Source organism: Bufo gargarizans, chromosome 10, assembly GCF_014858855.1.
Source record: "Bufo gargarizans isolate SCDJY-AF-19 chromosome 10, ASM1485885v1, whole genome shotgun sequence".
Taxonomy (NCBI): domain Eukaryota; kingdom Metazoa; phylum Chordata; class Amphibia; order Anura; family Bufonidae; genus Bufo; species Bufo gargarizans.
In genome coordinates this window covers 87,232,605-87,260,138 of record NC_058089.1, presented here as the reverse complement: position 1 = coordinate 87,260,138, position 27,534 = coordinate 87,232,605, and the positions used below count along the sequence as shown (strand labels likewise).

The window sequence follows — 27,534 nt, the reverse complement described above, 5'->3', positions numbered from 1 at the left end:
CCGTGCGTGAAAATCGCACCGCATCCGCACTTGCTTGCGGATGTTTGCGATTTTCACGCAGCCCCATTCACTTCTATGGGGCCTGTGTTGCGTGAAAAACCAAAATAGAGCATGCTGTGATTTTCACGCAACGCACAAGTGATTCGTGAAAATCACCGCTCATGTGCACAGCCCCATAGAAATGAATGGGTCTGGATTCAGTGCGGGTGCAATGCGTTCATCTCACGCATTGCACCCGTGCGGAAATCTTGCCCGTGTGAAAGGGGCCTAAGTGTACATGAGATTTGTGGTACTGTATTACACTGCTCTTTTTCTGCACAAAAATCCGCACGTTATCTGCATCTTGTCCACTTGCCCTAAGGCCTAGTTCACACGAACATTTTTTTTGCGGGTGTACGGGCCGTTTTTTTGTGTTCCGTATACGGAACCATTCATTTCAATGGTTCCGCAAAAAAAACGGAATGTGTTCCGTATGCCTTCCGTTTTTCCGTTCCGTTGAAAGATAGAGCTTGTCCTATATTTGGCCGTAAATCACGGGTCGTGGCTCCATTCAAGTCAATGGATCCGCAAAAAAAAACGGAACACATACGGAAATGCATCCGTATGTCTTCCGTTTCCGTTCCGTTTATTCTGAACCATCTATTGAAAATGTTATGGCCAGCCCAATTTTTCCTATAATTACTGTAAACTGTACATGGCATACGGAAAAACGGAACGGAACAACGGAACGGAAACACAACGGAACTCAAAAACGGAACAACGGATCCGTGAAAAACGGACCGCAAAAAACAATAAAAGCCATACGGTCGTGTGAACTAGGCCTAAGGGTAGGTTCACACACTGTCAAAGTCCGCCGTGTATACCATGGCAGAAACCGCTGCCGTTTCTGTGGTGGGTTTTCATTTTGAATGGTGTGGTCCCGCTCTTGAATAGATCTAAACTGCGCCGAGCATGTCCTCACTGCGGCTTTCTGCGGTAACCGCACCAAAACTGGATGTGTGCATTCATGGCGCACACTGCAAAACCCGCGCTAAACTCCTGCTGCGTGAACTATGGCATGGCCTCTCATTGAAAACAATGGGATTCGGTTTCAGAGAAGATTCATGTGAACCTACCCTTAGGCTAGTGAAATTCGCTCAAAGAATTGACACACTGCATTTCAAAATCTGCACGGCGGGTCAATTTCCGCACGGAACAAGGGGTGCGGTCCCACGGTCGGGTTTCCTGATGCAGTTTTGGAAGCCAAAATCAGGAGTCACTCAGGAAATGTGAAAAAGTATAAAGGACAGATTCAACTTCCGTTTTTTGAATTCACTCTTGCATCAGGAAACCTGAGCGTGTGGTCGTCCCCTTACTTATTCTTCTCGGTATAAGGCTACATACACACGAACGTTGTTTGTTTCCGTGTCTGTTCCGTTTTTTTATGCGAATAGGATGCGGACCCGTTCATTTCAATGTATGCTGTCCGCATCAGTATGTCCGTTCCGTTTGTCCCGCAAAAAAAAAAAAGTGCATGTCCTATTTTTTTCTAGTTTGCGGACAAGGATAGGCATTATTACAACGGATCCGCAAAAAAAAACGGATGCCATACGGAATGTCATCAGTTTTTTTTTGCAGATCCGCAATTTGCGGACCGCAAAACACATACGGTCGTATGCACGTAGCCTAAGTCCCACAAGTAAAAGCTCCTCTTGCTTCCTGCTCTTTTTCCCTCTCGGCTGTGTCACCATTGGCTGCCTGTGACATCTGACTGTGATCTACCAATGCTGGATGATGGGAGTGGTGCAGATCTTTTCTTCAGGAAGTGTCAGTAGCACACGCTGGTGAGTGTTCGGGGTGTGTTCCAATGGCTGCAGAATGTAGGAGGTTGTAGTGACCCCATAGAATATCGTGCCGGTCCGGTTACGACCTGACGCTGCTGCTGCTGTGTGGCTCAGTGATCTCACGAAGAATAAATAGTATGTACAGCATGTGCCAGGATACGTCATTAACCCTTTATGCAAATGTTGTACTCGACATGATGCCAATGATTCGTTAATAATATCATAATTATTTGATATTTGGAGAAAAAAACTAGGGAGAACAGTAGTGTTGAGCGAACTTATGCTTTAAGTTCGGCGTCTAAAGTTCGTGTTCAGGTTATCGAAGAATCGCGTTATGGATTCCGCTACCACGGACCATAACTTATGGTCCGTGGTAGCGGAATCCATAACGCGATTCTTCGATAACCCGAACCCGAACTTTAGATGCCGAACTTAAAACATAAGTTCGCTCAACACTAGAGAACAGTTATATCAAGTTGTAAACTGCACTTCTGCAGCTCTGGGACATTACCGACATATCGAAGACTACGTTACCCAGGTGGAGTATAATTGCTTTACATTTACCAAAGAACAATCCACAGTATAAGGCCTCATGCACACGACCGTTGTGTGCATCCGTGGCCTTTGTGCCGTTTTCAGGTTTTTTTCACTGACCCATTGACTTTCAATGGGTCCGTGGAAAAATCGGAAAATGCACCGTTTTGCAGCCGCATGCGTGATCCGTGTATCCTGTCCGTCAAAAAAATAGGACCTGTCCTATTTTTTTGACGGACAACGGTTCACGGACCCATTCAAGTCAATGGGTCCCTGAAAAAACACGGAAGCACACAAGATTGGCATCCGTGTCCGTAGGTTACTTTCATACAGACGGTATATTCTAACATAGAGGCGTTCCCATGGTGATGGGGACGCTTCAAGTTAAAATATACCATCGGATTGGAGAAAACTCCGATCCGATGGTATAAAAGGGACTCCTGACTTTACATTGAAAGTCAATGGGGACAGATCCGTTTGCAATTGCACCATATTGTGTCAACGTCAAACGGATCCGTCCCCATTGACTTGCATTGTAATTCAGGACGGATCCGTTTGGCTCCGCACGGATCCTCCAAAAATCAAGGAAGACCCACGGACGAAAAAACGGTCACGGATCACCGACCAACGGAACCCCATTTTGCGGACCGTGAAAAAATACTGTCATGTGCATGAGGCCTAAGGCCTTATGCACACAACCGTATTTGTTTTTGCGGTCAGCAGATTGCGGATTCGCAAAGCACAGATACCGGCCGTGTATGTCCTGCATTTTACCCTTCTGCGAGTCCAGCACTATCGTGTCCACAAAATGGACAAGAATAGGATATTTTCTACATTTTTGCGGAACAGACATACACCATGTTCTGTTCCCGTCTTTTTCTGCGCCATTGAAATGAATGGGTCCATTTCCGATATGCAAAAAAAATAAAACGAGGATCAGATGTGGACCAAAAATACGGTTGTGTGCATGAGGCCTTGGTGTACGACTAGATGGCACAGTTGTGTCGAGGATGCCCTGCATTTGTGTACCACGCAGCTGTACCGTACCAGCCGCAGCGGGCTCTAATTAAACTAATTAGGACCACACTGTTTATATAACGGAATTCCTAAGACGGAATGCAAAACGGAAGCCTTAAAGAGGCATTTTGAGCCGAGGTCTATGGGCAAGAATAACGGATCTGTCTGGTCGTGAGTAGTGTTGAGCGAACTTGTGTTTTAAGTTCGGCATCTAAAGTTTGGGTTATCGAAGAATCGCGTTATAGATTCTAAATTCTGTTATGGTCCGAGGTAGCGGAATCCATAACGTGATTCTTCGATAACCCGAACCCGACCTTTAGACGCCGAACTTAAAACACAAGTTCGCTCGAAACTAGTCGTGAGGCTTCCGTTTTGCATTCCGTCTTACGAATCCCATTATATTCGGTTTTGAACAGAACCTATAACGGCATACCCTAACACAAGAGAGAACCTGCCCTTAGTCGGTCTACATTGTTAATGGTCACGCGGTACCCGCAATACCGTGGAGCCATTAACAATGCAGACTAACTAAACTGCAGCCCTGAGGTCAGCGGCTTGTACAGTTGCAAGGTGGTCCGCCAGATTGAAATGCAAAAAACGGTGTGGATTTCGACAATCTCACAATCGGCGATGTGTAACTTGCCCTTAGAGGGGTTTTCCTATCTGGAAATTCATGGCATTTAGTATACACAGGATACGCCATCGATGTCACATACAGTAGGCGTGGGTCCCACCTCCCTTTACTGCTGTGTGCGACAGGATCTTGAGATGGGAGAGGGACCGGTCGTGTGAATTGTGCCTTGTAAGGAATGCTTGATTTGAAATTGTATCTAGGACTACTAGGTGTAAAGTTCCATACCGTAAGGAAAGCACCTATTGGTTATATGTCTGCTCTCTGGGACCTCAGTTAGGGTCCATTCACACGTCCGTGGTGTATTGCGGATCCGCAATACACCTGGCCGGCACCCCCATTGAACTGCCTATTCTTGTCTGCAACTGCGGACAAGAATAGAACATGTCCTATTTTTTTGGGGAGCCGCGGACCGGAAGATCGGGACTGAGCTCCGGAAATGCGGATGCGGACAGCACACTGTGTGCTGTCCGCATCTCTTCCGCAACGTTGCGGAATGGAACCGGACCCATTCTACGGACGTGTGAATGGACCCTAAGGAATGTGCACTTACAGCAGAGGACATGGGAAGCCACTCCTTACATCTCTCTTCTCCTACACTTGTCCTTTTACCTGATCTGTAAACTTGTGCAATCTGTGCTCGCCTAGATGACCATATTTGGTAACATCCTGTACAAGGACTACTCGTTACCCGACATTTCCTTTACACGCAGGTTCACCTGAGACCGGACAAGGCACAATGTCAGCACAATGGGACTACATGCCGCAGGAGATTCTTGCACAAATATTCTACTACTTACCCCTCGTGGATCGACGGGCTGTTTCCCAGGTGTGCCAGTCCTGGGCAAATGCAGTGGCATCAAACTCTGTCTGGCACTTCACAGAGATCAGGTTAGCACTTGAATTAAATCGATAAATGCTTGAAAAAGTCAGTTTTAAGGTATTAAAGTTGAAGTTCTTGGGTTCTAAAGCAAAATCTGTAATGCCCCCCAACTATCGGGCATCTTTAACAGAACTGATCTGGTCATGTGAGGCAGAGGGGACTTTTGGGTCACTGAACTCTGAAGGAACTTTTCAGATGTATCATAGTGACTTGTCAAAAGTTTTGATCGGTGGGGTCTGAGTGATGGGACCCTCACCGACTGCTAGAACAAGGAGAGATAATCGCTTGCATAGCAAGATGGAAACGAGGCAGGTCCTGACCCCATACATAAGGCTGTTAGCAGATCCTAAGGATCAAGGAAGAGTATGCAGGTAAAGGTAAGTGGAATAGGTGGATAAGTGGTAGGTACTTTTTATGAATGTAAGTGATTATCTGACCATATCATACACAACATCATACGGAAACAGTGCATACCTGGGGAGTAGCTATACGGGAATCGGCTGCTTTGAGGCCTGAACTCAGAAGGGGCCACCTAGGAGGACTAACAGATTTTATAGTCAGAGCCGCCACAACAGTATTATACAATGACATTATATACAGTTATATCCACATGATTCACTCAGTCGTATTAGTGTTGTGTAAAAGAGGAAAAGGGGGTTAGTCAGCACATCCCAATGTGCAGGTGCGCGTCACTATGGCTGAAAACACAATTAGAACAACACATAGTGCAACAGCACTCTACAAACCAAATAAAGTACAAAGACATATTACATTGCAAATCTAGAAATTTTCAAAAACCCAATTTTTAGGGCTGTTTCACACGAGCGGATGCCGTGCGTGACATCCGCTGCGTGAATGACAGCCAAGACCCGATGCAGACAACAGAAGCACGGAGCATTAACATGATTGATAATGCTCCGTGCCTCTCTGTGATCTCTTTACTACGAAATCACAGTGAGATAAAGTTGTCACTGTGATTTCGTCGTAAAGAAATCACAGAGAGGCACGGAGCATTATCAGTCATGTTAATGCTCTGTGCTTCTGCAGTTCGCATCGGGTCTTGGCTGTCATTCACGCAGCGGATGTCACGCACGGCATCCGCTCGTGTGAAACAGCCCTTAGGGACCAGTTCAGGTCTGAAGTCACTTTGCGAGGCTTACATAATAGAAACCACCCAAAAATAACCCCATTCTAGAAACTACACCCCTAAAGGTATTCAAAACTGATTTTGCAAACTTTTTTAACCCTTTAGGTGTTCCACAAGAATTAATGGAAAATAGAGATACAATTTCAAAATTTCACTTTTTTGGCAGATTTTCCATTTTAATATTTTTTTTGCTTTTACAAAGCAAGGGTTAACAGCCAAACAAAACTCAATATATATGGCCCAGAAACACCACATATGTGGTCGTAAACTACTGTACGGGCACACGGCAGGGCGCAGAAGGAAAGGAATGCCATACGGTTTTTGGAAGGCAGATTTTGCTGGACTGGTTTTTTTCGACACCATGTCCCATTTGAAGCCCCCCTGGTGCACCTCTAGAGTAGAAACTCCAAAAAAGTGACCCCATTTTAGAAACTACGGGATAGGGTGGAAGTTTTGTTGGTACTAGTTTAGGGTACATATGATTTTTGGTTGCTCTATATTACACTTTTTGTGAGGCAAGATAACAAGAAATAGCTGTTTTGGCACTTTTTATTTTTTGTTATTTACAACATTCATCTGACAGGTTAGATCATGTGGTATTGTTATAGGGCCGGTCGATACGAACGCGGCGATACCTAATATGTATACTTTTTTTTATTTATGTAAGTTTTACACAATGATTTCATTTTTGAAGCAAAAAAAATAATGTTTTAATGTTTCCATAGTCTGAGAGCCATAATTTTTTCAGTTTTTGGGCGATTACCTTGGGTAGGGTATGAATTTTGCGGGATGAGATGACGGTTTTATTGGCACCATTTTGGGGTGCGTGTGACTTTATGATCGCTTGCTATTACACTTTTTGTGATTTAAGGTGACAAAAAATGGTTTATTTAGCAAAGTTTTTATTTTTTATTTTTTACGGTGTTCATCTGAGGGGTTAGGTCATGTTATATTTTTATAGAGCCGGTCGATATGGACACGGCGTTACCTAATATGTATACTTTTTTTATTTATGTAAGTTTTACACAATAACAGCTTTTTTAAAACAAAAAAAATGATGTTTTAGTGTCTCCATATTCTGAGCCATATTTTTATTTTTTGGGGGCGATTGTCTCAGGTAGGGGCTAATTTTTTGCGGGATGAGGTGACGGTTAGATTGGTACTATTTTGGTGGGCAACCGCCTTTTTGATCGCTTGCTGTTGTACTTTTTGTGATGTAAGGTGACAAAAAAATGGTTTATTTAGCACAGTTTTTATTTTTTATTTGTTATGGTGTTCATCTGAGGGGTTAGGTCATGTGATATGTTTATAGAGCCGGTCGATACGGACGCGGCGATACCTAATATGTATACTTTCTTTTTTTACCAATATTATTTGTGGAAAAATACGTTTTTGTTTATTTTCACTTGAAACTTTAAATTTTTTGGGGGGAAAACTTTATTTTTTCAACTTTTTTTAACTTTAATTTTTGTCCCACTTTGGGACTTGAACTTTTGGGGGTCTAATCCTTTACAATGCATTCCAATACTTCTGTATAGGAATGCATTGGCTGTATGAGTAATACTGTGTGTATTACTCATACAGCTTCCAGGGCTGGATCTCACAGTCTCATGTAAATATTATTACCCCTCAACATACAGTCCCATGTAAATAACATCACCCTACCCCAGCCACTTCACTGTAAATAACATCACTCCACCTCACTGTCCCATGTAAATAACTTCCCTCCCTTCAGCCCTAACATACAGTCCCAGTTTAAAAAAAAACTACAACTCCCAACATTGCTCTGCCTCTCACACTGAGTAATATTCACTTACCTCTCCTCATGTAGCAGATCTCACCTCAGCCTCTTCCCAGGGCTTCTCTTCATTGCTGAGCCCTCCTCTCCTGCACTGGTCACATGATGGTGACATCATCCCAGGTCCTTTTCAGCTACTGCATTTAGAACTGATCACATGACCTGTGATGTCATCACAGGTCCTTCAGCTCTTGCAGTGCATTAGATTCAATTGTATTGCTGTCCTTAGGACAGCAATACAGTTATATCTAACAGGTAGGGAGGACATTCGGGGCCTGGGACAAAACATCAGAGGTCCAGGCCCCGAATGTTTTGACCTAGCAACGCCCCTGATTGAGACCCTATGACGGATCTCAATACCGGAAAATATTAGCGCTAGTGTGAAAGTAGCCTTAGGTTTATTTTGAGTATCATATCATGTATATAGTTTGTGACGAGTTAATGACCAGTATTTATCTGGATTGTTAAATGTGTCTAAATCTGTGTTGTAGTATTAGAAGGTGGTGAAGGGAAGAGGCGGCACAATGTGTCATAAAAAGCCCTATTTGTGACACAATGGAGGAGATTTATCAGACTGGTGTAAAGTAGAACTGGCTTAGTTGCCCATAGCAACCAATCAGAATCCACCTTTAATTTTTCACAACTCCTTTGGAAAATGAAAGGTGGAATCTGATTGGTTGCTATGGGCAACTAAGCCAGTTCTACTTTACACCAGTCTGATAAATCTCCCCCACAGTGTCATAAATAGAGCTTTTTACGACACATTGTGCCGCCTCTTCCCTTCACCACCTTCTAATACTACAACACAGATTTAGACACATTTAACAATCCAGAAATCCCCCATTGTGCCATAGGGATTTATACTATCAGAATGTTACACTGCTATTTATACCAGCTTAGGGTACTTTCACACTTGCGGCAGGACGGATCCGACAGGCTGTTCACCATGTCGGATCCGTCCTGCGGCTATTTCGCCGTGCCCGCGGACTGCCGCTCCGTCCCCATTGACTATAATGGGAACAGGGGCGGAGCTCCGGCGCAGCACGGCGCTGCACGGAGAAAGGCCGCCGGACTAAAATTACTGCATGTCAGGCTTTTTAGTCCGGCGGCTTTCTCCGTGCTGCGCCGGAGCTCCGCCCCCGTCCCCATTGTAGTCAAGGGGGACGGAGCGGCGGTCCGTGGGCACCGCGAAATAGCCGCAAGACGGATCCGACATGGTGAACAGCCTGTCGGATCCGTCCTGCCGCTAGTGTGAAACTAGCCTTAGAGCTGGAATAGTTTTTGTCCAAAACATGTGCCAAAATCCAAGACCATGCCAAAACAAGGTGCAATATAGGACTAGACTGTTGGATAGAGAAGAGAAGCAACTGCAGCACTCACCTGTATACGTATTGAGAGGCACGGATAAAAGCCCGGACCTGGCTTGACAATGTGGGGAAAAAGAGGATGGATCCAGCTTCCCATAAAAAACGTTTTCTTTATTCTTGTTGCGGTAAAATACATACATACATGGACACCTCAGTCTACGCGTTTCGGACAAAATAAATCTTAGTCCTTATTCATGACAGAGCAAAGTGTAAAAGAAAACATTTTCTTTATAAAACAAAAAGACCCAACCCCCAAGCAGATTACCTATTCCCGATAACTAAGTGAAGGGAGGAGGAAAAAAACTGCCAGGGAGACACCCAGTTTGTGCATACAATACAGTACAGACCAAAAGTTTGGACACACCTTCTCATTCAAAGAGTTTTCTTTATTTTCATGACTATGAAAATTGTAGATTCACACTGAAGGCATCAAAACTATGAATTAACACATGTGGAATTATATACATAACAAAAAAGTGTGAAAAAACTGAAAATATGTCATATTCTAGGTTCTTCAAAGTAGCCACCTTTTGCTTTGATTACTGCTTTGCACACTCTTGGCATTCTCTTGATGAGCTTCAAGAGATAGTCACCTGAAATGGTCTTCACTTCACAGGTGTGCCCTGTCAGGTTTAATAAGTGGGATTTCTTGCCTTATAAATGGGGTTGGGACCATCAGTTGCGTTGTGGAGAAGTCAGGTGGATACACAGCTGATAGTCCTACTGAATAGACTGTTAGCTGCTTTTTTCTTGCCATAATACAAATTCTAAGTAAAGAAAAACAAGTGGCCATCATTACTTTAAGAAATGAAGGTCAGTCAGTCAGTCCGAAAAATTGGGAAAACTTTGAAAAAATGTCCCCAAGTGCAGTCACAAAAACCATCAAGCGCTACAAAGAAACTGGCTCATGTAAATAAGGGCTATTTGACCATGAAGGAGAGTGATGGGGTGCTGCGCCAGATGACCTGGCCTCCACAGTTACCGGACCTGAACCCAATCGAGATGGTTTGGGGTGAGCTGGACCGCAGAGTGAAGGCAAAAGGGCCAACAAGTGCTAAGCATCTCTGGGAACTCCTTCAAGACTGGTGGAAGACCATTTCAGGTGACTACCTCTTGAAGCTCATCAAGAGAATGCCAAGAGTGTGCAAAGCAGTAATCAAAGCAAAAGGTGGCTACTTTTAAGAACCTAGAATATTACATATTTTCAGTTGTTTCACACTTTTTTGTTATGTATATAATTCCACATGTGTTAATTCATAGTTTTGATGCCTTTAGTGTAAATCTACAATTTTCATAGTCATGAAAATAAAGAAAACTCTTTGAATGAGAAGGTGTGTCCAAACTTTTGGTCTGTCTGGTCTGTACTGTATATGAAAACATGTTAAAAAGCATGAAAAACTTGCTACAGAAGGAACCGACCATCCCGGGTTTCCTTCAGTTCTACGGAGGCGGAGTCTTTGGACTCAGCTGCAGAAATTCCCAATGTTTACGTCCCTTCCCATTCTGCTAACAGCGACATATCCACCAATGTGGACTCACGTAACAGGAGATCTTCAGCAAAAAACGACGGGCGGGGAGGAAACACCGCAAGAGGATGTCGGTATCCATCTCGCCGCATATCGGATCAATAGAGGATCTTCAAATTGTGAATCTTTCAACAGCTCCTTTGTCATCTGCGCAGGAAACTCTCCTCAAGAAGGGACTTTCTTTTTCTCCCACATCACACTTTGACCTATATCGTACCATATTAGATGTCAATCGTCTGGCCTGTAATTTAACATTAAGGAAGTATTTCCAGATTAATAGGGTTGGTGATGATGTTTCAGTACAGGATAATATTGATGTAATGGCAGGGAGGGATTCCATCAGTGCGGACACAGTAGATATTCCTATTGATATACATCAGGGGTGGCCAACCTGTGGCTCTTGAGCCGCATGTGGCTCTTTGCTTCTTCAGATGAGGCTCTAGCTATGGAGCCGGGAAGCAGTCAGACGGCTCACTATCCACCCCATGCTCGGATCTCTTCTCCTGATCGGGCACTGTTGCTACTTTGCAGCTCCAGCTCACTCTTCACTACGTCCTGATGGACACAGTGTGAGAATGTAGTACGTGGAGACACGCACTATGACCTGACGTTGTGCTCATCAGGTCACAGTGGAGAGAGTGTCAGACCTGCAGAGTAGCAGATGCCCAGTGCCTGATCAGGAGAGGGAAGAGATTTTTTTTATTTATTATAGAACTGAGCATGGGGGTCTGAGCTAAGCATGGAAGGTTGTGATCTGAGCATAGGGGGATTCTGATCTGAGCAATGGGGGTCTCATTTGAGCATGAGGGTTAGATCTGAGCATGGGGGGAAGATCTGAGCATCGGGGTTCAGATCTGAGCATGGAAGGCAGATCTGAGCATAGGGGGGGAAGATATGAGCATGGGGGTCTTGTTTGAGCATGGGTTGGTCAGGTCTGAGCATGGGGGGTCAGATCTGAGAAGGGGGAGATCTGAGCATTTGGGGGGAGATCTGAGCAATGAGGGTCTGAAAGTGGAGTCTGATTTGTGTTGTCTGATCCGAGCATTGGGGGTCTTATTTTGGGGGTCTGATTTGGAGGTCTCATGAGGTTTGGGAATTTTATTTTAGGTCAGATGAGGATTAGGGATCTGATTTAGGAGTCTGATCTGAGGTCTGCTGAAATATATATTTTTTATTTTTTTCTCTGCTAATGAAAAATAAGAAGACAATATTTTTATCAGACCTCAGATCAGATTAAAAAAAAAATTCTCTTATTTTTCTTGTTAACACCTAGGTGCATCTTTTAGGGCGAAAAATACGGTGACTATTGTGTAAATGTATAGCTTGTGACTCCTGGTAGTCATATGTTGTTGTTTTTTGGCTCTTTGTGTCTGTAAGGTTGGCCACCCCTGATATACATGATTTGTCTCTTGCTGCGTCTTTTGATTTTACAGAATTGGCGCAGGTTGCCAAACTGCAGGAAATGTGTCAGGAGCAGGCATCTTATACATTAAATACTTCAGAGTTCTTTAGAACTTCTAACAGGGAGTATTATCCCGTTCAATCAAGATCACCTGCTCTTGACAGATGTCATGATAATATCATGGGTAACAACATGCATGCTTTTCCTAGGAGGAGGAACAATCTTAGTAAAGAGGAATCTGTTGCATTACGAGAGTTAATGAAGGATCACAATTTAGTGATCAAAGAGGCTAAGGCTTCGTTCACATCACCGTTCAGCCGTTCCGTTCTCCTGCTCCGCTCAGGAGCAGGAGAACGGAAAGGACGAAAAAGGCACATAACTGACGCCAAACTGAGTCAAACGGAGCCCTTAGGACCCCATAGACTATAATGGGGTCCGTTATGTTTCCGTTCAGAAGATGATTTTTAAGCGGAGACAAAAGTTGTGCATGCAGGACCTTTGTCTCCGCTTAAAAATCATCTTCTGAGCGGAAACATAACGGACCCCATTATAGTCTATGGGGTCCTAAGGGCTCCGTTTGACTCAGTTTGGCGTCAGTTATGTGCCTTTTCCGTTCTCCTGCTCCTAAGCGGATGTGAACGAAGCCTTAGGGGGGAGCAGTGGTTTTGTTAGACAGTGATGTTTATAAAACAGAAGTGTCAAAAATGTTACAAGATACAACTACATATATTACACTGAAAAACAACCTACTGCCCCTTTTTCAGTCTCTTTTGAAGGGAATTCTGCGGGAAGGCTTTTTGTTGGGTATTTTTGATCAGAAAACCATAGATTATATTTTTGTTGAACAACCGATCATTTCCATATTCCATGCATTACCTAAGATGCATAAAGGAGGGTTTCCACCCCCCATGAGGCCTATTGTGGTCGGCATTGGCTCGTACTCCGAACGGCTGTCGGAGTGGGTGGACTCAGGGCCGGTGCAAGGATTTTTGTCAACACAAGCAAATCTACATTTTGGTGCCCCCCCCCCCATCATTTCACATTTCTGCCCCCATGATTCATGTCCATTTCTTGCCCCCCCCCCATCATTTCACATTTCTGCCCCTCATGATTCATGTCCATTTCTTTCCCCCCCATCATTTCACATTTCTGCCCCTCATGATTCATGTCCATTTCTTGCCCCCCCATGTGCCAATATCATAGTGCCATCCTCTCCCCCTGCCCCCTAATGTGCCAGTATCAACTGCCTCTCTCCTCCCCCCTCCATGTGCCAGTATCATGGCGCCAATAGCCCCCCTCCCCGTGGCAGTAAAGTAGGTATCAAAGTTACCTACAGTAGAAGTCTATATATATATATATATATATATATATATATATATATATATATATATAGACTTCTACTGTAGGTAACTTTGATACCTAGTGTACAACCATACACATGACAGTTGCCCCAACACACCCAGCTCTGCTACATCCATACACAGTGTGCTGGGGCAGCTGTCATGTGTATGTACACTAGGTATCAAAGTTACCTACAGTACAAGTCTTATATTTTTTTTTTTAAGTAACTGGCGATACAGCTCTCATTCCTGTGTGGGTAAGTGCCTTGCCTCTGATGTGAAAGGTCGCAAGTTTGAATCCCAGGAGAAACTTTTATGAATGACATGCTAAATGAGATTTAAATGCACCAGGGTCTTGTAGCTCAGACTGTGTGTTGCTGCAGCTGCTACCTCAGCCTGTCACCTGCGTGACTGAGACAGTGAGGGCGGGCGGCGGCCGGGCTGCTCGGCACACAGGCTCAGCGGGGTAAATGTAAGTTAGCAAGTTTATTGTTTGCCACCCCCCATTCTCTGCGCCCTCAAGCAGCCGCTTGGGCTGCCTTATGATAGAGCCGGCCCTGGGTGGATTCCCTCCTTCAGCCCTTAGTACCCCACATACCTGTTTTTTTAAAGGACACACGTTTTGTATTGCAGTCCTTTGATAAATTTATATGGGAGAAGGGTTATGTCTGGTTAACGGCAGATGTTGTCTCCCTGTACACCAACATTCCTCACCATTTGGCTGTTGAATCTCTGCGCTGGTTTCTGATACCATACAGCAACTACACATTGCAGCTACAGGATTTTCTCTGCATGGCCCTGGATTTTCTTTTAAAACACCATTTTTTTATGTTTAATGAATAGTTTTTTCTTCAGTTTTCTGGAGTTTCCATGGGCGCATAATTCTCACCATCGGTTGCCAATATATTTATGGCGTGGTGGGAGAAACATTTTTTGTTTTCAGATATTAATCCTTTTTTTACCTCCATTAAGTGGTATGGCCGTTATATCGACGATATGTTGCTGGTGTGGAGGGGCGTTGTGGCAGACATACCACTTTTTGGAGATTTCCTCAATCAGGGAGTAGACCCTCTCAAGTTTAGTCCGTCATATAATACACAGTCTATTTCCTTTCTAGATCTTTGCCTCCGGGGTGATTCTCACCTACAGGTTGTTTCCACTGCAACCTTTAGGAAGGACACTGCGGGGAATACAACTCTTTTGGCAACGTCTTGTCATCCTCCCCATGTGGTAAAAAATGTGCCTAGGGTGGAGATGATTAGGGCGAGACGCAATTGCTCGGATGATTCTGGATTTATGAGGGAGGCACAAAAAATAGAAATGAGACTACAGGCCAGACATTATAATATTAATGACATAAAGAGGGCTACTAAAACAGTACTGTCTCTTGACAGACAGAATCTTGTATTCAATCTTGTACCCAGCTGACAGCTCATATCAACCAAAAAAACAAAAAAAGTAAGAAAAATAAGAAAGGCTTTCGAAGCAGCTGGTAAACAGGATAAACCAATCACCTTTGTCACAAGTTATAGTGAAGAATATTTTGAGGTCTGCAAAATTATTAGAGGACATTTCCCTGTACTTAATAGTGATCAGGGATGGGATGGTATAGTGTCCTCTGGAGTTAGGTGCGTGGCACGCAGAGCACCCACATTGGGGCAGAAAATCAGCCTAGCCTATTCTCTGAACACACAAAACCACAGCAGACTTGGCTGTCCTATAATGGTAACTACAGATGTGGCAGCAATAGGAGCATTTGCTGTAGATACATGGAGACCAGTAAGAGCGTTATTTCAGCCAATGGTAAATCACACAAAATAAAACAGGTTATTAACTGCAATACAGAATTTGCGGTTTATGTTATAACATGCAAGGAATGTCGATTACAATAAGTGGGATGTACAACAAAACAGATTAAAGCAAGGATACGCAAACATTTATCTGACATTCCCTATTTTAGGACAATAAATATATCTGCCGCAAGTTCGCATTTTGCGATAGTTCATAAAGAAAGCACTGCGGCTTTTTCTGTCCAGGGAATCGAAAGAGTATCACGTCCCATCAGGGGTGGTGACCACAAATCCAAGCTTCTGAGTAGAGAAGCATTTCGGATGTTTAGTTTGTGGAGCTGCGCACCTAATGGTTTAAATAAAAAAAACATGATTTGGTTTTACAATACAAATAGCAAAATAAATCTTAGTCCTTATTCATGACAGAGCAAAGTGTAAAAGAAAACATGTTTTCATATATGTATGCACAAACTGGGTGCCTCCCTGGCTGGTTTTTTCCTCCTCCCTTCACTTAGTTGTCGGGAATAGGTAATCTGCATGGGGGTTGGGTCTTTTTGCTTTAAAAAGAAAAGGTTTTCTTTTACACTTTGCTCTGTCATGAATAAGGACTAAGATTTATTTTGTCCGAAACGCGTAGACTGTGGTGTCCATGTACGATCAGCTGTTTAATTCTTTGTGTGTTATTAGTTTAAGCAGACTGTGAATGTCTATTGTTATGACTTAGATGAAGATCAGATCACATTTTATGACCAATTTGTGCAAAAATCCATATCATTCTTGCAAATGTACCTCGTATATTTGGTGCAGCAGGCATGCACCACTAACTTTTGCACAAATCTAGACACTTTCCAGATGCAGTGACATTTATAGATCTCCTCCAGTGTGTTTTTACAATCTTTACAATGAATACTTCCTAACTGCTTATGTTTCTATTCTGTTTAAGCTGGGTGTCGGAGGAAGAACTTCTATCCATAGATGGTCTACAGAATTTTATCGGTCAGATAAGACACTTAAAGATTCTGTTCGACCAATCAAAAGAAACCACCCGGAAAAATGTGACACAATTTCTCATCTGTTTGGCCAAAGAAAGCAGAAAGCTGGAGAGTGTGAATATCGCCTGTTGTGGGGAGAACCCACTTTTCTACTCTGGACTTGAGATTTTGGACAGCATAATGGAGCTGTGTCGGAAAGAAAGTCAAATAGACCTCCACCACGTTGACTTAAGGAAACTGCCCTTTACTCTTAGTGATGGCTTTACAAGACTCATTGCGACCGGGAGTCCAAACCTCCGTAGTTTGTATATCAACAATAAAACATTAGTTTGCAAAGTGACTCCTGACACTCTAATAGAAGTGCTACGAGTATGTCCTAAACTGACCATTCTAGGTGCCTTCTGTTCTAGTCTTTCCGAAGATGTATTTAGAGAACTGATGAAGCCAGAAAGACCACCCTTTCGTCAAATGGATATTTTGTGTGAACGTCTAGACAAGTACACCCTTGCTATTTCTGATGAGGTTTGGGGAGCCCTCTGTCAACGCCACCCATCTCTCTCTGTGGATCTAGAGTTGGACCACACAATCCCAGCTTGGAAAATTCGACGGCTCTTGAAGCCGAACATCCCGGTGGCCACATTACAACTCAACACTTACAATGAAATGACAAATGACCTGAGTTTTGTAAGTACTCACTATACCCAATCTCTCAGGAAACTTGTCCTACAGACAACATCCTCAAGTGCTCTCAACGCAAGTCTTACTCATTTAGCCAGTAAATGTACTAAACTCGAGGAAATTCATTGCTACTGCGTGGTAGGCCCAAACGTTCTTGAAGCTTTTGTGAAGAACTGTCCACGTCTGAAGAAGTACACCCTTAAAGTTGATAAAGAAAAACATCCTTGGAAGGCAACCTATCACCAGCCGGCATCAAAAACACCAAAGGACTAGTGTAAGAGACCGTATACACTACCAAATTTTCTTGCTGATAACACGCGCCAATCGATGATATAGCAAAAGTATTTACATGGTCCTGTATCTCACTGAATGATTATTATGCCATTACTCATTAGTACAGTTTCATTATTGTCGACACCACATCCCTGTTCACATAAGGCGATGTGCTGCTTACTACTGGTGACTTTTATGCCGGCATAAAAGATGCGATCAACAACAAATGAGTTTGCTCATTTGTCAGCTGATACCTGTGAGTGTTTACATGGGACAATGGGTTATTTTTCATTTGCACTATTATTGATAAATCCCCCCTCCCCCCAGTAAGTCACACAATGGGTCTCATTTATCAAAACTAATGTAGACAAAACCTAGGGGGAGATTTATCAAAAGGGGTGCAAAGGAAAACTGGCTTAGTTGTCCATAGCAACCAATCAGATTCCACCTTTCATTTCTCAGAGCTCCTTTGGAAAATGAAAGCAGGAATCTGATTAGTAACTATGGGCAACTAAGCCAGTTCTACTTAGCACCAGTTTTGATAAATTTCTCTCCCAGTTTCGATAACGTTTCGATAAAGGAGGCCCAATGTATGCAACTGTAAATCATCAGTGAGAAATTTCAGTGGGAACAGACTATAATGTTGTTTAATGGTAGTGCAATCACAACTGAAACAGTATACAAGCAAAGAGGACTCCACCAAAACTCTGCCATAGACTACCACAGATTATACCGCTACACCTCACCGCCACTGCTGGGATATTTATTTAGAATAGTCTATAGGATGCACTCTGCTGGCATTATTGCTTAAAGGGGTTCTGCACTTTGTTTTAACTGATGATCTATCCTCTGGATAGATCATCAGCTCTTGATCGGCGGGGGTCCGACACCTGGGACCCCCCGCCGATTAGCTGTTTGAGAAGGCAGCGGCGCTCCAGTAGCACCGCGGCCTTCTCGCTGTTTCCCACCGGCCCACTGACGTCACGACTAGTATCAACTAGCGTGGGCGGGGCTAAGCTCGGTTCACTTGAATGGCGATTAGCCCCGCCCACGCAAGTTGATACAAGTCGTGATGTCAGTGGGCCGGCGGTAAACAGTGAGAAGGCCGCGGCGCTACTGGAGCGCCGCTGCCTTCTCAAACAGCTGATCGGCGGGGGTCCCGGGTGTCGGATCCCCGCCGATCAGAAGCTGATGATCTATCCTGCGACAAATGAGTCCGCCTTCCGTTGCGGAATAGGTGCGGACCCATTCATTTCAATAGGGCTGCAAAAGATGCGGACAGCACACCCTGAGTTGTCTGCATCCGTTGTTCCGTTCCGCGGCCCCGCAAATAATATAGAGCATGTTCTATTCTTGTCCGCAATCACGGACAAGAATAGGCATTTCTATAATAGGCTGCTCATTCCGTTCCTTAAATTGTGGAACGCACAAGGGCGACATTTGTGTTTTGCGGATCTCCAATTTGCAGACCGCAAAACATGGCGTGGTTGTGTGAATGCGCCCTTGAAGGAAGTCGGTCAGCATTTGGTCAGTAATTCATCAGTATTGCTAATGCCCAAAAAATCTAATAAATAAATAAAAAGGAAATTAAAACACCCCCAAAAAGTCTGCAATTTTCTCACTTCACCACACAACAGCAAATACTTTTTTGGTGCCACTAATACACGCAAAAAAGGGCTTTAGAACATATAACTGCACCGCCGAACGGTAAATATATTTTTCTTTTGCCACTAATACACGACAAGAAGGGCTGTAATTTTCGCACTTCACCACACAACGGCTAATAAGCCCTTTTTTCCCACTAATACAAGACAAAAAATGCTTTAGAACATATAAATGCACCGCAGAGCGGTATATAAGACGTAAAAATATTTCCTTGTAATGAACCCTGTTAAATGCCTGTATCAAACAGCACTTGCACCCTAAGGCTGGGATCAGACCTGAGCGTTTTACAGCGCGTTCCTACGCGCTGTAAAACGCTCAACAGGCAAGAACCAATAATTTCCTATGGGAATGGTTTTCACCTGGGCGTTTTACAGCGCGTACGATCGCGCTGTAAAACGCCCGACGCCCCAAGAAGTACATGAGCTTCTTTGGGGCGTCTTGTCGCACGTTCCCGTACATAGACTTAGCGGGAACGCGCGACAATAGGCGTTCGCTTGTTCCGGAGCCGCGTATGTCAGACGCCCGTAGAATCGCGCATACAGAGCGCGACATCCCGAACGCTCAGGTCTGAACCCATCGTAATAAGAACGGTTTGCTGGAATTACGGAGCTGTATAATGGCAATTTGGATCTCCAGTCAGTGCAGCAAGGTGTCATAGGATTGTTCCTATTACCCAGGCTGTAGCCTCCCCGACTGAACCCCGTTCCACAGAAATGCAGGAATGATTCCTCCGCATCCTTTCCCTACACCTTGAATAATCTTTCCCTGAACTTGTAAATTTTTTAGCACAATGACGTTTTTTTCTATCACTGTCCCGAGCGCCTGCTGACGTTTCTCCCTGCACTAAGTACACTGGAAAATGGCAGAATCTAAGATGGCTGACGCTATTTATAGGGCTGTGACATCACAGGGCTGGCTGCTGATTGGCTACATGCATGGCATTATGGGTGATCCCGCCTTCCCAGAGTTCCTTGCTCCATGTCCTCACACATGCAGCAGCTATTTTAGGAAAAAATGTGATTCGTTACCATAAAGCGTGAGAAAATTCGGATTCGGTGCGAATTGAATAATTCCTGAAATTCATATCGAATTCCACTTCGTCAGCTTTGATTTGCTCATCTCTAGTAATGATACCTTTCACTTAGAGATCCGTTTCTTCATTCTGGAGAAAAAGTACATATGTAAATTAGCAGTTAAGTGCACTGAGGGCGGGCCAAAGCCACTGACCGTGTGCACTGACTCCTTCTGTTTTCTCCTTCAGCCCCTTCCTCTTCTTCTTGATTGACAGGGTCCGGATCCTGCATAGTCAACCAAGAAGGAGAGGAAAGGGCAAGCAGGGAACGCAGAAGGACCAAAAGTGCACAGAGTGGCTTGGGCGCACCTTCTTTTTTTTAATGTTTTTATTTTTTTATTAATAAATTACAAAAAAGAAAAAATAGCAATCCATTTTACACCTACATAATAAAAACATCAAGCATCAGCCAGAGAGGATAGTACATAAATAGGGGTGGTAGGGCATCCATTCCCTTCCCATTTAAATACCCTCTACATGAGAATACTTGACCTATCCGATACATTACAATAAGTATCACATTGCTTATCTTACCTTTAACCCTTTATTCCTTCTTTCCCCTCTCCCCAGTCAATGTGTCTATGGCCCATGCGGCTGCTGTAAGTAAAGCAGTTCTCCAAATGCTATATGCAAGATGGCCGCCTCTATTATCATGTTCAGAAAATAGAAAAAAAAAGTTAGAAAAAAGATGTTTGCTGCTATCTGATTTTAACTGACAGAAAAAATAATAATTCTGTGACACATGACCTTTCACCTGAAAATGAAAGTTAAACTAAAGACATAGCGTTACTTCCATGCCCCCGGTATTGCTTATTCAGTCATTCATTTTTCAATCAGTGCCCCCGTTTGTCCGCGCTGCCCCCCGAATATTTGCCGCCTTGTATACTAATGACCCATTCGGCTCAACTGGGCGGGCCTTCAAAAGTTCTCCTGGGCGTGTCATTCTTCTCCCTGGCACGGAGCACATCCAATCAGCGCGCTCCGCTCCAGTTCGCACGAGATTCGCGAGAACTGGAGCGATTTCATCCATCCGGAGCCGGCGCCATCTCGCGAGAACTGGAGCGTCGTCTTCTCCCTGGCTAAGAGCAGAGCACGCTGATTGGATGCGCTCCGTGCCAGGGAGAAGAATGACACGCCCGGGAGAACTTTTGAAGGCCCACCCAGTTGAGCCAAATGGCTCATTAGCATACAAGGCGGCAAATATTCCGGGGGGCACTGATTGAAAAATGAATGACTGAATAAGCAATACCGGGGGCATGGAAGTAACGCTATGTCTTTAGTTTAAAGGGAACCTGTCACCGGGATTTTGGGTATAGAGCTGAGGACATGGGTTGCTAGATGGCCGCTAGCACATCTACAATACCCAGTCCCCATAGCTCTGTGTGCTTTTATTGTGTAAAAAAAACTATTTGATACATATGCAAATTAACCTGAGATGAGTCCTGTACGTGAGATGAGTCAGGGACAGGACTCATCTCAGGTTAATTTGCATATGTATCTAATAGTTTTCTTTACACAGAGCTATGGGGACTGGGTATTGCGGATGTGCTAGCTGCGATCTAGCAACCCATGTCCTCAGCTCTATGCCCAAAATCCCAGTGACAGGTTCCCTTTAACTTTCATTTTCAGGTGAAAGGTCGTCTTTAACTGTTCGCTTGCTTATAGATTAAAAGTACTTTTTTCCCCCTTTAAGAAAAATACTCTCATGCACTTTTAATGAAGCCACTCTGGCTGGTATTAATTATATAGGAGTGCCATTTGTATCCTTCATAGTCATTATCTATTTTTATAGTATGGCAGCGTTATTTATATGTACTGCATGGCAACATTATCCGTGTACACTGTAATAAAGAGAGCATTGACCATTACATGTGAGTGGAACCATTTGTATGTGTGCACACTGCATATCCATGGTTACAGCTATGCCACGGTGATCTCCAGGGGCAGATTGGGAACTTAAAGTGGCCCTGAAAAAAAAAACTAAAAGTGGCCCCATGTTGTAGGTGGGTCTAGATTGATAGAAGATGGGCCAAAACAAGGAGTCGGGGCCTGCAATACTGTAGTGCAACTACCACAGGACATCACAAAATACTGCCGCCCCAACCATAGTATTCAACTGTATCACCGTCATGAGGACAGTAAAACAGTTGAAATCAGAAGGGCACCTGCAGCCATTGAGCATCACATTATTATGTACCTGGCCTGCGGCCATCAAGAGGGCTTGAGTGGCCCCCAGAGCATCAGCCCACCGGGAAATTTCCCGTAGGGTCTATGGCCAATCCGCCCCTGGTGATCTCACACTCTATGAAATATATTGCATTTTAAGCATATTACCGCGCTTAATTATGGCACCCACTACATACACACTGTGGACAGTCCTCGGGGCATCCCTCGGTAATCACTGTCTCATGGTGCCTCCTTTTAATTAGGCTACTTTCACACTGGCGTTTTGGCTTTCCGTTCAGGGCTCTCACAAGCGGTCCAAAACGGATCAGTTCAGCCCTAATGCATTGTGAATGGAAAAGGATCCGCTCAGAATGCATCAGTTTGCCTCCATTCCGCTTTGGAGACGGACACCAAAACGCTGCCTGCAGTGAAACCGAGCCAAACAAATCCATCCTGGCACACAATGTAAGTCAATGGGGACAGATCCGTTTTCTATGGCACAATAGAAAATGGATCCGTCCTCCATTGACTTTCAATGGTGTTCAAGACTGATCCGTTTTGGCTATGTTAAAGATAATACAAACGGATCCGTTCTGAACGGATGCAGATGATTGTATTATCTGAACGGATCCGTCTGTGCAGATCCATGACGGATCTGCACCAAACGTGAGTGTGAAAGTAGCCTACTTTCACATCTGCGTTTTCCTTTCCGATATTGAGATCTGTCATAGGGTATCAATACCAGAGGAAAACGCTTCAGTTTTATCCCCATTCATTGTCAATTGGGACAAAACTGAACTAAAGGGAACGGAGTGCTCCAGAATACATTCTGTTCCGTTCCATTGTGTTCCCATGGCACACACAAAAGCGCTGCAAGGAGCGTTTTTGAGTGCGTAATGGGATACTGATCAAGATGAATCTGGCATGAAACACAATGTAAGTCAGTGGTGCCGGATGAACATGACGGATAAAAAAAAACAAAAACGGATCAGGCATCATTGACTTACATTGTTTTATGCCAGATCAATTTTTTCAGACACAAAAAAACCTGAACCAGCGGCCATTGACTTAGGCCTCATGCACTTGACCATTCTGTTTTTTGCGGTCCGCAAACCGCGGTTCTGCAAAAAATGTAAGCCGCCCGTGCGCTTTCCGCAATTTGCGGAACGGGCGGCCCATTGTAGAAATGCCTATTCTTGTCCGCAAAACGGACAGGAATAGGACATGCTATATTTTTTTTGCGGGGCCTCGGAACAGAGCAACAAATGGGTCCGCACCTGAGCCGCAAAAACTGCGGCTCGGATGCGGACCCGAAAAACGGTCGTGTGCATGAGGCCTTACAATGGAATTAGTGACGGATCTGTCTTGTTCATTTGGGATATAATACAACCGGATCTGTCCAGAACGGATGCAGATGGTTGTATTATATACCGGATGCGTTTTTGCTGAACCGATGATGGATCCAGCAAAGGCAGATGTGAAAGTGACCTTACGGGCTACGGTTACATTGTAATTGCACATTATAAAGGATTGCACCCATTTAAATACCCTCTTATATCACATTGGATTTCTGCAATGTAAGTCTTTATTACTACCTAATTGACTTTTGTTTATTATATTTGTATGTAATTGGTGCATCTTTTGCCAGTATGCAGTAGAGCGGGTCCGTTTACTTATTCTCCTTAATTCCTACTTCAGCAATGACTCCTGGACACAGGGACACATGGTAGTTGCAGCCAATCCTTGGCTGTAGCAGGTTGCCTCATGAAGATAGTATATGTTTATGCTCGGGGACAGAGGTTGGGGGGCCCACTCAATGTTTGCTATGGGGACCAGCATCTTCTAGTTACGTCTCTGCCACCCCCGCCTAACTGTTATACCCCACACTCCAAGGCCACTACTAACTTCCGCCCATCTTCAACACATGAAATACTCCAGATGGGGTATCTGCAATTATTTTTTTGATTTTGTGCTAATATCAAGTTATGTATTATGTATCTGCCGTATGCTTAGGAATGGAACTTACCATTCTATTCTTCTCCTGGTCATTGTGATGAGGATTCATGAGGATTAGATTCATGAGAATAGATCTTCATCGCTGAGGATTAGCATGATGAGGACAATGTTTTGGATTAGGAAGAAGATGATGAAGACGACAAAGGAGTCAATGACATTTGCTGTGAGGACATGAACAGAGTTTTACAAGAGCTTCAATGACAGAACTGTCTACTTTACAGGTCCTTCTAAAAAAATTAGCATATTGTGATAAAGTTCATTATTTTCTGTAATGTACTTATAAACATTAGACTTTCATATATTTTAGATTCATTACACACCAACTGAAGTAGTTCAAGCCTTTTATTGTTTTAATATTGATGATTTTGGCATACAGCTCATGAAAACCCAAAATTCCTATCTCAAAAAATTAGCATATCATGAAAAGGTTCTCTAAACGAGCTATTAACCTAATCATCTGAATCAACTAATTTACTCTAAACACCTGCAAAAGATTCCTGAGGCTTTTAAAAACTCCCAGCCTGGTTCATTACTCAAAACCGCAATCATGGGTAAGACTGCCGACCTGACTGCTGTCCAGAAGGCCATCATTGACACCCTCAAGCAAGAGGGTAAGACACAGAAAGAAATTTCTGAACGAATAGGCTGTTCCCAGAGTGCTGTATCAAGGCACCTCAGTGGGAAGTCTGTGGGAAGGAAAAAGTGTGGCAGAAAACGCTGCACAACGAGAAGAGGTGACCGGACCCTGAGGAAGATTGTGGAGAAGGACCGATTCCAGACCTTGGGGGACCTGCGGAAGCAGTGGACTGAGTCTGGAGTAGAAACATCCAGAGCCACCGTGTACAGGTGTGTGCAGGAAATGGGCTACAGGTGCCGCATTCCCCAGAAACAGCGGCAGAAGCGCCTGACCTGGGCTACAGAGAAGCAGCACTGGACTGTTGCATGTCATTCGGAAATCAAGGTGCCAGAGTCCGGAGGAAGACTGGGGAGAGGGAAATGCCAAAATGCCTGAAGTCCAGTGTCAAGTACCCACAGTCAGTGATGGTCTGGGGTGCCATGTCAGCTGCTGGTGTTGGAACACTGTGCAGCTAGCTGTCAGGAGATTTTGGAGCACTTCATGCTTCCATCTGCTGAAAAGCTTTATGGAGATGAAGATTTCATTTTTCAGCACGACCTGGCACCTGCTCACAGTGCCAAAACCACTGGTAAATGGTTTACTGACCATGGTATTACTGTGCTCAATTGGCCTGCCAACTCTCCTGACCTGAACCCCATAGAGAATCTGTGGGATATTGGGAAGAGAAAGTTGAGAGACGCAAGACCCAACACTCTGGATGAGCTTAAGGCCACTATCGAAGCATCCTGGGCCTCCATAACACCTCAGCAGTGCCACAGGCTGATTGCCTCCATGCCACGTCGCATTGAAGCAGTCATTTCTGCAAAAGGATTCCCGACCAAGTATTGAGTGCATAACTGAACATAATTATTTGAAGGTTGACTTTTTTTGTATTAAAAACACTTTTCTTTTATTGGTCGGATGAAATATGCTAATTTTTTGAGATGGGAAATTTGGGTTTTCATGAGCTGTATGCCAAAATCATCAATATTAAAACAATAAAAGGCTTGAACTACTTCAGTTGGTGTGTAATGAATCTAAAATATATGAAAGTCTAATGTTTATCAGTACATTACAGAAAATAATGAACTTTATCACAATATGCTAATTTTTTGAGAAGGACCTGTATATCTACCGGTATATGCTGTGTAAAGCACCAAACTCCAAATTGTGGTCCTCCAGCTGGTGTGAAACAATAACTCTCAGCATGCCAGACAAGCCACATGCTAAGAGTCATAGTTTCACAGGTTTACAGGTTGGAGACCATTGTTGTAGAGAGCAATATGTTTCTCATAAGATCTGGGTGCGACATTTTCACTACTAGAAGTCATACAAGGCATTCAGGAGAACTCAATGTGACTTCCACAGTGGTATGATGGACTGGAAATCCAATCTTATTTGATGTTGTAGCTGTCTCCACCTGTCACTAGTATGGAAGATCTTCTGTTCCTCAGGTGTTATGGGAGGTTTCTGAGCGTCTTTTTGTGACAGGAATGGAGTAACTGGGATGCTGTACAGAAATACAATAAAGCTAAAAAATGTACAGGCATGAGGAATCATTCCAGGTCATGAAGCATCTACTGTAGGTTCTGTACCATCCCCCTCCCACACAGTATCCCACTTAGCTCTGACATCCCTGATATCTACAAGTGCCTTATAAAACGGAGGTGATAATTTTCTGTCTTCTAGTTTCACCCAGTCAAGTGGAGCAAATAACATTTGTTTCTCTATTTTGGTGACAAATGCCAGGCGGGTCTTGACATTTTTGCACAGGAGCTGAGGAAAAGCATATAAAATACATAGAAGTGACTATGTCAGGAAAGAGATAGTATACTGTATGAAGTGTTCATCTTCATCAGCTAATGGGTCTATGCCGGTCGTTGGTGAATTGTAAACTCATGGTATTATGGTTATGTGAGAAGCCATCAAGGTGGTGCACCTGTGAATTATTAGCATCCCCCGTATTATATACATCTACCTATCTGTTCTATCACATCCTTCAGATCTGGAGAGAGCGCCTTGGGGTAAGCCGGGTGGTCATAGAAGACTGACTGCATCACTTTTCATTTTCTGATTTTTTAAGTGTCTCGCGTTCTCCAGTCTCATCAGATTGTTTACATCAGATTTTTAGCTTCCTGAGACATGTACATTCAAGTGCGTTTTTCTCACCTTTTTTAAATGCACAACAGCAGTGGTCAAATGATGGTTATAAGTCAATGGAAAACATCTGATTTTCTGTTCATTTGTATTAAGTGATATTTTGGTGATTTCATAGCATGCTCTAGATGTGGCATATTATGGAGTCAATGGGAGATACACAAAAAACTAAAAAGACTATGTAGGCTCTGTCGACACTACTTTATTATTCCATGTTTATTTACAGAAAAACATGCCATCTACCTATTGTCCACTAGATGGCAGTGTGCACCGTCCGCAGTGTGGCATCCATTGCTGATGCTGGCAGTGCCTGGCATCAGATTCCAAGAAATCCAAACAAAACATTTGGACACTTACAATGTAAATACTCAACACAAAGTGCAGTAAACACAAACGGACCCTGTCTGGGTGTAGGTATTATACCTATATCTATACAAAAAAGCCTAGATGGCTGAAAACCTAACTTCACCCAGATATTAGTGTCTCAATAAAATATAATGTTTATTTATAGTCGTTAAAATTGGTACGTGAGCCACACAAAAGGTTAAAAATAAACAGTTTCCTGCCTGTGACGCCTAATGTGTACGAGTTTTATTTCCCCCAGTGGGGGGCAGTTTCTAGCATAGAGAGTAACGTGACCA

General features: G+C 43.7%; 1 protein-coding gene across 3 annotated transcripts; it reads left to right on the top strand.

Moving 5' to 3' along the window:
* Positions 1-1,655: 1,655 nt before the first annotated feature.
* On the top strand, positions 1,656-17,597 carry FBXL8 (F-box and leucine rich repeat protein 8). Of its 3 annotated transcripts, none has more exons than XM_044270355.1 (3): positions 1,656-1,823; positions 4,719-4,896; positions 16,202-17,597. In XM_044270355.1, exons 2-3 carry the CDS (start codon positions 4,745-4,747, stop codon positions 17,199-17,201), a joined length of 1,152 nt encoding a protein of 383 aa, XP_044126290.1. In that variant the 5' UTR covers positions 1,656-1,823; positions 4,719-4,744; the 3' UTR covers positions 17,202-17,597. The 3 variants fall into 3 exon arrangements, with proteins under 3 accessions (XP_044126290.1, XP_044126289.1, XP_044126287.1); XM_044270354.1 differs by lacking the exon at positions 1,656-1,823 and adding an exon at positions 1,830-1,958; XM_044270352.1 differs by lacking the exon at positions 1,656-1,823 and adding an exon at positions 2,230-2,361.
* The last annotated feature ends 9,937 nt before the right edge of the window (positions 17,598-27,534 follow it).

Bases quoted from the DNA above. Each gene is read 5' to 3' on its own strand.
- FBXL8 (XM_044270355.1), top strand. From the start codon at position 4,745: ATGTCAGCACAATGGGACTACATGCCGCAGGAGATTCTTGCACAAATA. The intron at 4,897-16,201 runs GTTAGCACTTGA...ATTCTGTTTAAG, and splicing joins TGGCACTTCACAGAGATCAG to CTGGGTGTCGGAGGAAGAAC.